We start from the raw sequence: 15,243 nt of genomic DNA, 5'->3' as shown, positions 1-15,243 counted from the left end.
CAGAAAAACTTGCACAATTGATGTGGCTAAATTCAGCTTTGTTGTTATTTTCAATTTGTAAATGCTCTTTGGTGTATGATTTATGACTATTAAGTTTGAATAAAGGATAAGTGTGTTTCTTTAACACCATTTGAATGTCATTTTTACATCTTCTTTTTGCCATTAATGCCTTATATGTAGTTGCCCCCCAAATGATGTTTAAAATTTTGTCACTTGATAGGGGAAAGTTTGGTGCAAGGAGGCAGGAAATGGAACAGAAATATGAGACTCGTAGATTTAATTGTCACAAGGGAAACGTGAGATTGAAATGGGGTTTGAGCTGAATTGGCAAGGTTGCAAAATTTGGTAGTACCTCTGATTCTGGGTAACTGGAGGCAGGGCCAAGTTTTGGAAAATAGAATTGTCTCAGCTTTACCTAGGGGCATAGACTCCTCAGTTTCCTGGGCAGGGGGCAGGGGGCTGAACCTAGCCCAGGGGACATTGCCGGTGTGATGACATCATGCAGCAGTGATGTCATCACATTAGGGATGTTGTGTGGCGACACTCTGTTTTTTGCCCTTAAACCAGAGCGTCACGTCCCTGACATGATGACATCACTTATGCGTGATGTCATCATGTCAGCGACACTGTACGGGCATGCCTCTGTTTGGGGGTGGAGTTTCCCCTGCTGGCCAGCTGGCTGGCAGCAGGGAGAAGCCTCCAAAAGTGGGGAATCCCCTGCTCGGACCTGGGAGCTAGCAACCTTAGCAGGGGGAGGAGGCAGGGTCCTTTCCAGGCCTATTTTGGCCTTCAAGGGAGGACTCATTGAGGCCAGGCCTGACTAGGGTTGCCAGCTCCAGGTTGGGGGAATTCCTGGAGATTTTGTGGTGGAGTCTGAGGAGGGCATACTTTGGGTAGGGGAGAGAGAGGCCTCAGCCAAGTATCATGCCAACCATTTTCTCCATGGGGACAGATCTCTGTCATCTGGAATTCATTTGTAAATCAGGGAGATCTGCAGGTCCCACCTGGATGTTTGTAAGCCTAGGGCTGGCAGCAAGCTTTGCGTGGATTGATACCACCTCACTTGCGTGACTCAACTAAGCCTGGTTGCTTGCTACTGTTTAACAGCAGCCACCCTATGACAGCCAGTGTAGTGTAGTAGTTAGAGCTTCAGGGTCTGGGAGACCTGAGTTTAAATCACCAGTTTGCCATGGAAGCTCACTAGGAGATGTTGTGCCAGTCATATATTTTCAGCCTAACCTACCTCACAGAGTTGTTGTGAGGAGAAAAAAGGAGAATAATGTATGCTGCTTTGGTTTCCACTGTGTAGCTGAAGATGGGAGGCAGATAAATGGTAGGTTGGTGAATGGCTGAGAAGGAAGAGACGGGGAACTGTGGCACCACGCAACTGAGCCACAGTTTTCCTAGGCAGAGACTGCCAAGGGTGGGGGAGAGGGAAAGCTTAAGACTGAGGGGCAGATAAAGGTAGGTTGACTGTTGGGTATTAAGGAGATAGGGTTGCCAAATCCAAGTTAGGAAATTTCTGTAAATTTGGGGAGTGGGGCCTGGGGATGATGGGCTGTGGAGAGGGCAGGGTCCTCAGAGGGGAGGGTCCCCCAGAATTACAGCTCATCTCCAGACTGCAGAGATCAGTTCCTGTGGAGAAAATGGCTGCTTTGGAGGGCAGACTCTATGGCATTATACTCTTCTAAGATCACTTCCCTTCCCAAATCTTGCCCTCCAAAGATTCTACCCCCAAATTTCCAGGAATTTCCCAACCTGGAGCTGGCAGGATCTCAGTCTCCCAAGTTCTTTCTTTATGTCCATGTAGAAGAGCTGTGTGATTGTAAACAACAATGGTCAACAGTAGTGGTTAGAAGAAGGGGAGGCAGGCCAACTTCTCTGCTTTGGGAAGTGATTTTGACCGCTCAGCGTGTGGGCTAGTATTTGGGTGGCAGGGTAGAAAATAACTTGAACTCTCCCCCTTCCACACCTGAGAAAACCTGATAAATCTTTTGCAAGCTGAAATGATGATCATAGCACTTTAACAGGTGTTTGCCGGAGGAGCTGCCTAGTTCAAGCAGCAGGAGTTGGGAAGTTTTGTAAACCAGAAATGGTGCACTGTTGGTTGATTTGGTCCATTACCAATCTGGACACACTACAGCAGTGATGGCGAACCTTTTAGAGACCGAGTGCCCAAACTGCGACCCAAAACCCACTTATTTATCGGAAAGTGCCCCATTAACTACAAACAGCCACAGTGCAGGTTGCGTGTGTTATACATCAACTCAAACCTGAAGTAAATTTTGTCTCATAGATGCTCTATTGCAGACACAGCCTTGATAGATACCTTGCAGAGTCAGGAAAGATCTCAGATGCTATCACACTGTTCAGCAGGGCTACATGATCCTTATACTCTGCAGCCAAATTTATCCATGCCTAGATTATTAGGTGCCTACCCCAGATTAAGCTGGCAATTTCTATCAATATCATCTCCACTATGACACACAGATAAAATTAACCAGTGCCACTCACTGCTTCCTGACTTCCCTTTTATGACTAATGGCACCAAGATGCAGAGTCAAATGGAAACATCTGGTGTCCCATGCAGTGCACGTGTGCATGACGTTTTTACAGAAAGCATCAGTTTCAAGAAAATCCTACTCTAGTGTGTTCCAGTTAAGGCACACTTCTTCTGAGTTAAAATGGGAGAAGTAGAAGAAGAGATTGGATTTATACCCCGCCCTTCACTACCCAAAGGTGTCTCAGTGCGGCTTACAAACTCCTTTCCCTTCCCTTCCCCACAACAGACACCTTGTGAGGTAGGTGGGGCTGAGAGAGCTCTTGACAGAAACTGTTCTTTTTCAAGAACAGCTCTTATCAGAACTAAGGCTTGCCCAAGGTCATCCAGCCAGGTGCAAGTGGAGAAGTGGGGAATCAAACCTGGTTCACCCAAATTAGAGTCCGTGCACTTAACCACTACACCAAACTGGCCAGTGTGGGACAGTGGTTAAGAGTGTTGGAGTAGTACCTGGAAGATCCAGGTTTGAATCCCCACTCATGCCATGGAAGGTTATGAAAAGTACATGAAAACACACATGTTTTAGCATGTATATCATGACAAACGGTTTCAATTGTAAAGTGATTTATTTATTTATTTATACCCTGCCATTGTCCCCAGTGGGGACCCAAAGCAGCTTACATCATTCTCCTCTCCTTCATTTTATTTTCCCAATAACCCTATGAGGTAGATTAGGCTGAGAGAGTGCAACGGGTTAAACACAGAACTTACAATTATTATACCACAAAGATAAGTTGCCCTCTCAGTGGGTTTTATCTCTATAGAGATCCTTTTGAAGTCTCTATGGCCACTTAACTAAAGAAAATAATTTTCCTACAAGCTAATTGGTACAGATTTCTTAACAGGATACAGGATGGTTATCTTGTTACAAGTTAATGAGTTGTCCACCCTTTGTGTTTCTGCGTGAGTGTATGTCCTATTTGGAAGCAGGTAAACTCAGATCTGTGACTCATGCAGAGACGTAGTTGCAACCTTCTTTTGTGTGTCTGCATCAAGGTCCAGTCATGCCTGGCAGAATGTCCACCCACAGTGGCAGCTCATTGAAAGGAAACGCCAGAGTAGTAACAGTGCAGTTCTAAGCAGAGTTAGAAAAATGTTTTCTCACTTTGCTCTTCATGGTTTTGTTACACATATACAGATACTGTTCCCTATATTTATTCCCAGTATTAGGCTATGCAGTAATTCTGTCTTTGTGGCTGAAAGTATACACTGACTACCTCATATTTGTGACTGTGCAGTCAGCCATGAGAGCCAGTGTGGTGCTGTGGCTAGCATATTGGGCTTATGGTTGCCATCCTCCAGGTGGGGCCTGGAGATCTCCCCCTATTACTACTGATCTCCAGACGACAGAGATCAGGTCCCCTGGAGGAAATGGCTGCTTTGAAAGGTGGACTCAATGGCATTATACCCTACTGAGCTCCTTCCCCACCTTCCTGAGACTCCACCCCCCAAATTTGGGGTTTGGGGAGGGGAAGGAGCAGAGCTGGCAACCCTTATTGGGCTAAGACTGTGGAGGCCCAGGTTCAAATCCATACTCAGGCATGAAATTTATTAGGTGATCTTAAGCCAATCACTTTCTCTCAGCCTAGCCTATTTCACAGGGCTCTTTTGAAGACAAACTGAAAAAGGGGAAATTGTACAACGTACATCATCATTCTCTCATTAATTGATTTAGTGCATTTCTATCTTGTCCTTTGTCGAAACAGCTCAGGGCAATGAACCTGGTTCTCCCCTACTCCATTATTATCCTCCCAACAACCCTGTGAGGTAGACTAGGTTAAGAGATAATAATTGTCTTAAGATCACTTAGTAAGTTTCATGGAAATTGGGGATTTGAAGCTAGGTTTCCTTGGTCCCGGTTCAACATTCTAAACATTACACTGGTTGTTGGGAGGATAAAATGGAATAAAGAAGTACCATGTACATCACCCGTAGTTTCTCAGAAGAAAGGCAGGATGAAAATGTGATAGATGCGTTTGCTTTTATTTTTGACACTTTTCTTAATTGCCTAGATTCCTGAGTTAAAATAGAGTACATTTTAGATATGTTGTGCTTCCACCTCACAATGAGGATCTTTATTAATGTTAGAAAAGCAACACACAAATGTTAATATATAAGGTCATACAGTATTTTATTTCTAGACATACATACTTTTGATTAACTTTGTTGTGGACACTAGAGAGGACTGTGAATTTTTGAGATGTGCAGACCAGGCCAGTCTTGAGTTGTACCAACCCTGTCCGTTCTCCAGTTAGCACACTGGTAAATCTTTAATATGTTCTTCAACTGTTTTTCTCAAAAGGGGAAGTCCCTGCACCCTACACTAATAATTCTTGCAACAATAGGAAAAAAACTGACAATTTCTCCCTACCTGTTCCTCTGCTCCTCTCCTCAGAGTTCCATGAACCTCCCTCCTGACAAGGCCCGTCTCCTGCGGCAATATGATAATGAGAAGAAATGGGACCTTATTTGTGACCAGGTAAGATAGGGTTGATATGGGGAGAGGTTCTGTCCTGTCATTAAAGCTGGATATCTTAAAATGGCAGGGCGGAGGTCACAAACCATTTTATGTCCCCTTGAGTTTAACCTCCTTCAAAGAGAGCAGGTTGTATCCCCTTATTAAAATATATTTCTGCACTTGGCTATTGAGTTTGTTGGCATTTGGGGATGGTTAGGGTTGCCAACCTTCAGGTGGAGGTAGGGTTGCCATTCCCCAGTTGGGGGTGGGGGGATTGCCCATGTTGTGGGGCTCTTGGCCACCGGCGGCCAAGTGGCCAACGGGAGGAAATCCCCCCCCCAAGTGATGTCACTGGAAATAAATAAAATGTGCCTACGTCACCCAGAAGTGACATCGGGGGCAACACTGTGGTTTTTGGGCAAAACTCTATGGTTTGAGACTGATTTTACCATAGAGTTTTGCCAGAGCGTCGGGCCCCCCCCAATGTCACCAGTGTGCCTACATCATTTCCGGGTGACGCAGGCACATTGTGCGATGTCACTTTCCACTCTTGGAATATCCCTCCCCCCATCCCCTTGCCAGTGTTTCAGACGGACCTGGCAAACCTAGGTAGTGGCTAGAGATTCCCCAAATTACAACTGATCTCCAGGCTACATAAATCACTTATTTATTTAATATTTACTTATTTCCAACACTTATTCCACTTCTCCTGGAAAAAATGACTACTTTGGAAGGTGGTCTGGATGTCATTATACCTTACCAAGGTCCCGCCTCTCCCTAAACCCCACTCTCCACCCTCAAATCTCTAGGTATTTCCAAACCCAGAGTTGTCAACTTTCCAGTAGTGTCTCTTTCCCAGTAGTGAGACCCAATAGTGTCTCTTTCCCACATGATGAATGGATAAAACTTCATTATAGGAGCAATCTATGAGTCACAGACTGTGTGGGAGAAAAGCTCTTTGATTCATAATATGCATTCAGAGTTTTTAGTTCTGGAGAAATCAGCTTGACTCAATGAAATGCTGACCAACATTGCAGTCATTATTCTTTTTGACACTCCAGAAGGCAGTAATAACTGCGAGAAAAGATGATGAGGTTTCTAAGGAACAGTGACAAAGAAATTGTGGTTGCTCTTCTGAAACAGGCGTGTTTCATATAGCTAGTAGGTTTCCATGTGAATTGGTGAACTTATGTCGATAGTCGACAACTTAGGACCTTTCTTCAAGCTATCTGTGTTATAAGTTGTTGGTTATTGTATCCAGGTGGTATGCTGCCCGGGCCAGTGAGAACTTTCCTCCTGTCGCAAGGATTTCTAGGCCACATGGGTGGAGTAGAAATGGCCAGGAGGACATGGCATCCCATTGGTTATTTAAGAGGCCCCAGAAGCAGGCCAGGAATGTTGTAGCTGATCCTGCTCAAGGTGCTGAGGAACCTCTTCTCATTGAGGCCTAGCAGATCCTCTAGCAATAGGAGCAGTTATGGCAGCAGTGCAGGGGAAGGAGAAGTCCCACAGTTCTTAAGGGAAGAAGGGGAAAAGGGTAATCTTATAAAAAAAAAAGGGAATACCACCCTCCATACAAGGCCATTAGTCAACACGAAAGTGGAGCTTGTCAGGGCTAAGCTGGGGCTACACTGAATTTAGGCCTGGAGGTGTGTTCCCCAGCTTAAGGTCTCTGAAATGGTGTGATGCGTGGACTGGAATATGAAGGGTGGTGAGGAAAAGGCATTTCCTTTGTTCACCAAAACTAGTCCAGACCCTTCCTCTCAATCTTCTTCTGAGGCCTGAGCACATAAAATCTACAGCCCTGTACTAGGTTAAGTTCTATACTAGGGTTGCTAAGTCTGATGATCACGCCAGTGGGGGAGGGACTTTTCAGGAGTGGGGGCAGAGTGGGGACGGAGTGCCACAATGTGCTGATGTCGGGGGGGGGACACTTTGGTTTTGGGGCAAACCTCTATGGTAAAATCACCCTCTAACCGTAGAGTTTTGCTCAAAAACCAGAGCATCGCCATGCACTGCCGCCGATGTGACGATTCACTTCCATGTGACATCAGCATGTCGTGTTTGGGGGCAGGATCCCCCCCCCATCGACCAGCTAGCTGGTGGCAAGCAGAAGTCTGAAAAACTGGAGGATCCCCTGCTCTCAACTGGGGAATGACATCTGTTAAGTCTGCGCTCAACAAAATAGCCAGAGAGTGATTCAGCAAAACTCAGGTTTATTTCAGCTCGACGATCAACTTCTCTGACACGGTACAACTTCTCTTGATAGCCCGAACTCCCATCAGCTTTCCATTGCAGCTTGTTCAGTATTTAAACATTCCGGGCTAATATAGCCACGCCTACTATACAGATAAACAACCTATCAGGTTGAGACAATAAGGACCAATCAGAGTCTTTCCCGCTTATATACATTTGAATCCGATTGGACGCAGTAGTCTTGAACTTCAATCCCTGTTCAAGACGAAGCTTAACATTGCTTCCCTATGAGATGATTCACAACCATCTTAATGCATTCTAGGCAGCATAGAATACATTACAACATCCCTATCCCATAGTCAAGTAAGGTTGTTAATAACTTGAAGAAAAAAATCTCCTGTCCCTGAAGTAGATGCTTAATGGGATGTTATTTAATGGGATGTTACTTACCTCTATGGCGCGAAAGCTCCAGCTGCTCACTTCCACACATGGCCTCTATTAAAGGGATAAAACATTTTTTACCAGGCCTGTTGGCAACCCTCAGTTCAGGTTATGAGGCTTGTGGTTCAAGACCTAGACACACAGTAGGCCATTTTACACTGTGATATTGTTCCTCCCTGCTTAATCAAGAAATTCACACAGTTTTGGTGGGGGGAGTGGCAATCTGGGACAAGTTTATTCCTTCCCCAGCTACTTGTGCATACACAAGGTTACCCACCTTGTATCCCAAGAATTCTCATCTTAAAGTAAGACCAATCCTTTTATAGCTGTGAAAATCAATAGCACAAATTCATCTAGGACAGTCTCTTGAGAAAACGGGATATTCTTTTTCTCTGTATGTTAGTACCAAGACAAAAGCATGAGTATGGGGAGGGAAAACTCATAGAAAGAAGAGTGTATCTTGCAGCTCAGTCCCATGAAGGTTTATTGGAATTAAGTCCCTCTGTATTGGATGGGATAGGCACGCATAAGATTGCAGAGTTAGAACCAGTTCACAGACTGCAAAGTCTTCATGTCCCCCACATGTCCACTATGAGTCCTGTTGACATAGGTGCTCTGGGAGTTCCGTGCTTGGCAATTCCCAGGCTAGGCTTGCCAAGTCCCCCCGGGGGCGCACATTCCCCTAGAAAAAAAAGCCCTGGGCCCAGTTCAGATCTGGACAGCAGTGAATGGGAGAGGGGGCTTACACCTTCCTCCCCCCATGCCATTTTCCTTATCTGAAATGCCTTATCTGAAATCCGCTGTTTGCCCCATTGGGGAAACAGCATGAAAAGGGGAAGGCTTTCCATGGGCTGTGGTCTCAGTCTAAATTGGGCCTTAGAATTAATTTCCAAGCATGGAACTCCCAGAGCTCATCTGTCAACAAGACCCATAGCAGGCATGAAGACTCTGTGAATTGATCTCCATAGCATTTGAGCTGGAGAAAAGACTATGGAAGAGCCAGAGCCAAGCGTGTATGAATGGAATGGAGCCTGGAAGTGCTTTTGCTGTCTGGATTATTAGAGATAACAGTCATAAAGAAGCATCAAGTATTCAGATTGCTAGGAAAAGTAAGCCACGAGGCATGCTTTAAGTGAAGTCAGGGCTCATGTGCAGGGAGACTTATTATGTTAATTAATCCATTTGAGAAAAGCCTTTTCTTTCAGTGACCCAAACTGAGCTTAGTACATTGTGCTTTTAAAGATCTCTCAGCCATTATTTTTCCCCTTTCTCTCCCTTCATGGCCAACCTGGAACAGGAAAGATTTCAGGTGAAGAACCCACCCCATACATACATACAGAAACTGAAGAGTTTCCTTGACCCAGGAGTCACTCGGAAGGTAAGACTTGAAGTTTTATATCTACCGTGTATGCGTGAACACAGACAGATACCTGGCAAAGAATAAAGCACTAACCATTTCTTCCATACCTGAGCAGGGCATACTGTACTATATTACAGACCAGCCTTTTAGTGTCCCTTTCTAAATCCATTCTAATATATACTAAATTATACATGCTGCTTTCCATTGCTTAATTTTGCATATAGCTGGGGAGCAGGAAGCAATGTGTTGTGGGAAGGACAGACAAGGGTGTATGCCTGACTTTATTTATTTACATTATTTATAGTCTGCCTTTCTTACTGAGACTTACTTTATGGCACAGTCAAGATCTCAAGTCCTGATTTACCACAAATTCCCCTTGCCTATGGCCACTTATGGTACCCGTGTGTTCCAGAGTGGTCACTGACATCCCTGTCTGTGTACACCGTGATATGATAGACAATTATTTCTCATATTTTTAATGAATAATACCAAAATGATCATGTGATTTATGGTTATAGAAAAATCATCTGTTTTTCCAGTGCCATCGGAGACTCCCCCACCAAGATGTATCCATTTTTCAAATTTCTTTTGGCCTTCTAGTATAGATACTGTATATTCTTCTCAGGGCAGAGCCACATTGCTTCACTGTTGTGTACAGCAATATGCGTATCATTGATGTCAACTAGACATTAAATAGAGTAAAGGAAAGGCAACAAAGGAAAAAATGGGGTGAAGAGGAATAGGGTAAATAACACTGCAAAGTATTTAACCTGATGGTTCATTCAGCCCGGCATATGCATACTTATTTTTGGAGAAGAAGGATGCTGGTCAGTAAACCTTGTCTTTACAGAAGTTCCGTCGGAGGGTGCAGGAATCAACCAAAGTGCTGAAGGAGCTGGAGATCTCTCTAAGGACCAACCACATTGGGTAAGGTAGCAGTGGCCAGTCTTTTTTACAAGTGCACACACTGCGGTCTTGTTTTACATGATTTTGCATCCATCCCGTTGAGTTGAGATGAAGGTGGCAGCAGTGCTGGAGAGGTAGGCAGGACTATAGGCCAGACTCTGCAGCCAGATCCACAGGCACTCCAGCTCCTGTCCAGAAACTCTCACTTGCTGTGCCCAGTTGTGGTATCCATGTTGCAAACTGGTCATCCACTGGGGTCAAGTTCATAAAGGAAGAAGCTGGTTGTGGACTTTAATCTGTTGGGCTGCCAGCATCATGCCACACTACAGAAGCCAACACTTGTTTCACTTGTGCTGTAGAATGGTACCCTGACCTGGAAGGCCCACGCTAGCCCGATCTCATCAGATCTTGGAAGCTAAGCAGGGTTTGCCCTGGTTAGTCCTTGGACTGGACAACACCTAGGAAGTCCAGGGTTGCTGTGCAGAGGCAGGCAATGGGAAACCATCTCTGCTTGCCTTTTGCCTTGAAAACCCTACGGGGTTGCCATAAGTTGGCTGTGACTGGATGGCCCTTTTTGCCACCACCATAAAGTGGGCCTCTATTGCTGTGCAGAGGCAGGCAATGGGAAACCATCTCTGCTTGCCTTTTGCCTTGAAAACCCTACGGGGTTGCCATAAGTTGGCTGTGACTGGATGGCACTTTTTTGCCACCACCATAAAGTGGCCATCCATCAGGACCAAGAATTTGGAGGGAGAGGCTTATTTTGGTCATTGGCTTGTTGCAATATATTTCCAGAGACTGTTCTTGTGATTTAGGGTTTTATTGGTCTCTATTTGTTTACTAAACCAGCTTCTTCTTGAGCTTATGAAGCTACGCATGATGTGTTTGTACATTATTCTTTTTAATTTTATGCCCAGAGAAGAGAGATTACTGGATGGAAAAAGAAGACATGGGTGGGGGGGCACAACTGACTCCTGTTCTCTCCCTTCTGAATCCAAAGGGTCAAGCAACACCCTCCACCAAGGAGCTCAATGACTTGTACTCTGCAGGGGTCTCAGAAATCCTGTTCCTCACACTTGGTCCACACTGACATTTTCCCCTGTGGGTGGCATTCTGAGGACAGCTCAAGGCCAATGTTCCCTCTAAGCTATGGAGCCCTGTGAGCAAAAAATCTACTTTGTGAGCTACTGGCATTAAAGTTGTGAGCAGGAGCTTTGGCTGCTGCATAAATTAGTTTGCTCTGGAGCCCTCCTTCCTTAGCTGAGACAAAAATGTGTGAGCCAGAGGCTAAAAAACTGTGAGCTAGCTCACACTAACTCAGCTTAGAGGGAACACTGCTCAAGGCACCCCAGGCCCCAGCAGTGCACCAGAGCCTGTTGACATCATGTCGATGTGACTCCGTGGCTATTTTATGGGTCAGAAGCATTTTTGAAATGAGAGCAATGATATGCCATGTTGGAAGAGGACTGGCATTGTGGAGGATATGTGATTAGGGGCTGAAATCTCCTACCTATTCACTGCGGTCTGTGTTTCTTTACTCCCCCACTCACTGTTTTGCAAACCAGGGCAAAGTATTGTGAACTAAAGGTGAATGGAGATTTGCAAGCATAGTTACAGACTACATTATATGTAAAATATATGAGCACAATCCTACCAAAGGAGGGCCTTTAAGTCCTATTCATTTAAATGGGGTACGTTATGCACACGCTTAGATCTCTGCCATCTTAGACAATAGGACTTAAAAGTGCATCCTTTCAAATGGATTGTGCACGATGTTTATGTGGTCACTGAATGAGTGGCCAAACTCATAAAGTGGCCAAGTGACAGAGGAAAGTCAAGTTCCCACAACTGACCTAACCAACCATGTTCCTTTTTCCTCCGTAGCCGATGCTTCCTGTGAACAAACAGCTTCTGCTTTATTTGGGTGACTTGGAGGCGAGGACAGCTTAGGGGCACGCGTTTCAGTGCCTGCCTGTCCAGTTCAGAAGCAGACAAAGGCAAAGTAATTGGCCAGAGCAGAAGCAGTCAGAAATCTCATGCCCTAGAGGTTATCATCAGGATTAAACTGCCCAAAACAGAAGCTGTTTTGTCCACAAGAAGCATTTTCTACCTAGAAAAAGAACCAAGGGCACCACTAGGTCAGCCAGATCAAATGTGGCAACTTGCCTTTCCTCTGCGTAGTCTTCCCTTGATTTAGTCAGTCTGTCCTCCAGTACAAAGAAGCAGCAGAGCAATGATTCACTGAGAGAGAAGTCAAGTACAGAAGAAAAGGGGGGGAGGATATTCCCTGGGGGCACACACTAGGTAATTCGCCAGAGGTGGGCGCTCAACATGCCCGTTGGGCCACAGGGCTTTGATGAGGCCCATCACTTTGGCAGTAGTTTTAAGACCTGTGACCTGGTAGGCCTTTTCCGCATAGCTAGGAGATCAGGACACTCTTATTTGATGCTTCCCTTTGACCTGCAGATATAGTTGCAGCCTGCCTAAGAGCCCCCAGACTTTGAAAGGTTTCCATGGCTACCGTTGTGAACTGGGAAATGCATCCCCATCACCACCTGTCCTGGCTCCAGCTGGAAGGGAAACGGCAACAAGGGCAGGAAGTCGAACTGTTCCGGTCACTGCTGGGCGGGGGTTCCTCAGGATGGCTGGGGCTGACACAGGGAGCGATGCTAAGTCAGCAAGACCCTTGGGCAGGGTCTGAGCAATGAATGATCATTGACATGGGTGCGGGTTTAAGGAACTGCGTGTTCTCTGTGTGCGCGCCAAATGGTGGGATGGCAGACCGCTGAGATTAGGGAATAGATCTGAAATTGAGAAGTGCTGGAAGAGGCTTTAACGTTATTTCTTCCAAAACTCTACACTGATGCAACAGTCACCATTGCCAAATATTCCGAACAGATGGAACCTGCATGGCACAAGGTCATGAACTCTGTGACTGTATCTGCCATAGAAGGTGGTAGACTGAGTGCAGAAAGGGCAAATTGTACTGATGCAGAAGAACCAAGGGTGTTCAATAAAGTGCACACAAATAATTAACCATGTCAAGTACCCCTCCAGTTTCCAAAGTTCTGAGCTATTTTTACCTGTCAAAATTCCTCCATTAATGTGACCACTGATATTTATGATGGGGACATGAGAAAAGCACGGCTGGATGAGACCAGTGGTCCATCAAGTCCACCACCCTGTCTCACACAGTTGCCAGCCAGTTACTCCAGAGGGTCCACAGACAGGGCACATGAGCCAAGGCCTTCCCCTGATGTTGCCTTTTAGAGCTGGTATTCAGAGCTTTAAAGAATGTGGAGAATAATCCTCATCACCATCTATTTATATGTAACCCAGTTTCCTGCATTCCATAACACATGTGTGACCAAGTAACAAAATGAAGTCTGCACAGAGTTTATGTGAGGTTATTTCTTTTCCCAGCAAGAGATGACAAGTCAAAGAGGTGGATGAGGCTCTCCAAAAGAGCCATTCCTACCTAGACAAAAAATCACATTGTGTTGTGAACTCAGAAAGAAATGGAAGGATTGTCTTGGACATCACACTGTAGAGTACTTTTTTATAGTGGCCACAACAGGAGAGTTTCTTACCAAGAGATGGGAAAGATTGTGGTAGGCATTGTGCTGAAGGCTTCCTTCAAAGAATCAGTTGCCACTTTCTGCCACTGAACATGCTTGCCATTGGTTATGCTTCCCTTAAAAGATTACTGGAATTCCTCTTTTATTTTAATAATCCTTTCAATAAATTTCTTAGGTATGCGACCATTATTACCCCCATATTACAAATATGGAGAAGACTGAGCTGTAAATGGAACAAATTCCAGAACAGTCATAGTATCTGTTGTGTGGACCAAATCGAATGAAAAATCTTGCGACACTGTAGAGACAAACCTGTTAGAGTGAGAATTCTTGCAGGCAGGTAGTAGTACGTTTGGCCTAGGAAAGTGCAAGCCATAATGTATTTATTAGTCTTTCAAATGACATAAGAGTCTTTTATTTCAAGAAGCCCTTTAAACAGCATACCACTGAAACAAAAGGAGGGTTGGGTTTTTTTTGCTGTTTTTAATTTGTTGAGTTATGGGCCGCCCTTTTCCAGTGTGGGTGCACACATCCTCCCTGAATTTGTTTTTAGAAAGCCACAAACAGGAATACCACTGTCTCACTCTCTGAGCCCTTCCATCACATGGAGGCAAAATATTATACCATCAGCATTTGTGTCAGTATAGCTTGAAGAGAAAAGTGAGTGGTTTTAAAGTACCTAAAAAGGCTCTGTGGAGCTTTGGTACATAACTACCTCTCATGTTCAGGGCCAAGTTACACTGGAGTCTGTGATCCAACCCCCAAATACATGTTTTAGCAAAATGGAGCTGTAGAGAGTGGCATAAATGGATTGGGGCCACAATGCTGGAGAAGGGGAGAGTTAACTCACTTCTCCCACTGCATGCTTTCCTTGACAAAAATAGTTTCCCCCAGATGCTTTAAGGTACCCATATTGTCCCCCACTGCAGGGCTTCAAGCAGTCGGGGGGGGGGGTTCTGATCAGGGAAACTGTCAGTAGGGTTGCCGACTTCCAGGTGGTGGCTGGAGATCTGGAATTACAACTGATCTTCAGGCAATAGAGATCAGTTCACCTGGAGAAAATGGCCACTTTGAAAGGTGGACTCTATGGCATTATACCCCATTGAAGTCCCCCCCCTTCCCCAAACCCCGCTCTCCTCAGGCTCCACCCCCCCCAATCTCCAGGTATTTCTGAACTCAGAGCTGGCAACCCTAATTGCCAGGGTGAAGAGTTTAATTCCCCCTCCTCCAGCACCATGGCCCCAATCCATATCTCCCTCCCTTTGTGTGGCTGCTTTTTGCATGTCTGGGGAGCTGGTCTTAGATTCCTAGTACCACCTGTTTGCCATTGATAGAATGGGAATAATTCTGGTTTAGGAGCTTGTATGACATGGAAGTTCACTGCATAAGCTTTTAGCCTTAAAGCACCTGGTTCCAGTCTCATGATAGTAATGACCTGTCTTATCTATTTCAGCCTACATGTAGTACTGGCATACTCCTGGCCTGCTCTGTAGGTCTGTTGTTACTACCACTGTGATCATGTGTCTGAAATGCTATGAGCAATTAGGGAAAGCACTGTATAAACACTGAGTATCACTGTTGCTTCACAGAGCTGTTGTGAGGACAATAAAGATAAACATTTTAAAGTACTGTGTACACAAAATGTACTATAAAATGATTTATAGCAATAATAATATTCAGGAGCAGTTACTACAAGTCATTAAAAAGGCTTTGTATATGACAGAACCTGGGAGTAGTTTTGCAT

At 45.1% G+C, this 15,243-nt stretch overlaps 1 protein-coding gene across 1 annotated transcript in view; it reads left to right on the top strand.

Moving 5' to 3' along the window:
• The window catches only part of FMNL3 (formin like 3), a 130,419-nt gene that overhangs the window by 64,465 nt on the left and 50,711 nt on the right, over nucleotides 1-15,243 (top strand). Inside the window, exons 3-5 of the mRNA XM_015423645.1 lie at nucleotides 4,956-5,039; nucleotides 8,953-9,033; nucleotides 9,866-9,942. Of these exons, the coding sequence (XP_015279131.1) occupies nucleotides 4,956-5,039; nucleotides 8,953-9,033; nucleotides 9,866-9,942 (242 nt within the window). The remainder of the gene's footprint in view (nucleotides 1-4,955; nucleotides 5,040-8,952; nucleotides 9,034-9,865; nucleotides 9,943-15,243) is intronic.

The sequence above is a fragment of the Gekko japonicus genome, unplaced genomic scaffold (genome assembly GCF_001447785.1).
Source record: "Gekko japonicus isolate JY-2015 unplaced genomic scaffold, Gekko_japonicus_V1.1 scaffold33, whole genome shotgun sequence".
Classification (NCBI taxonomy): Eukaryota; Metazoa; Chordata; class Lepidosauria; order Squamata; family Gekkonidae; genus Gekko; species Gekko japonicus.
Note: the sequence above shows the minus strand (reverse complement) of the source record. Positions and strands in the feature narration are given on the sequence as shown.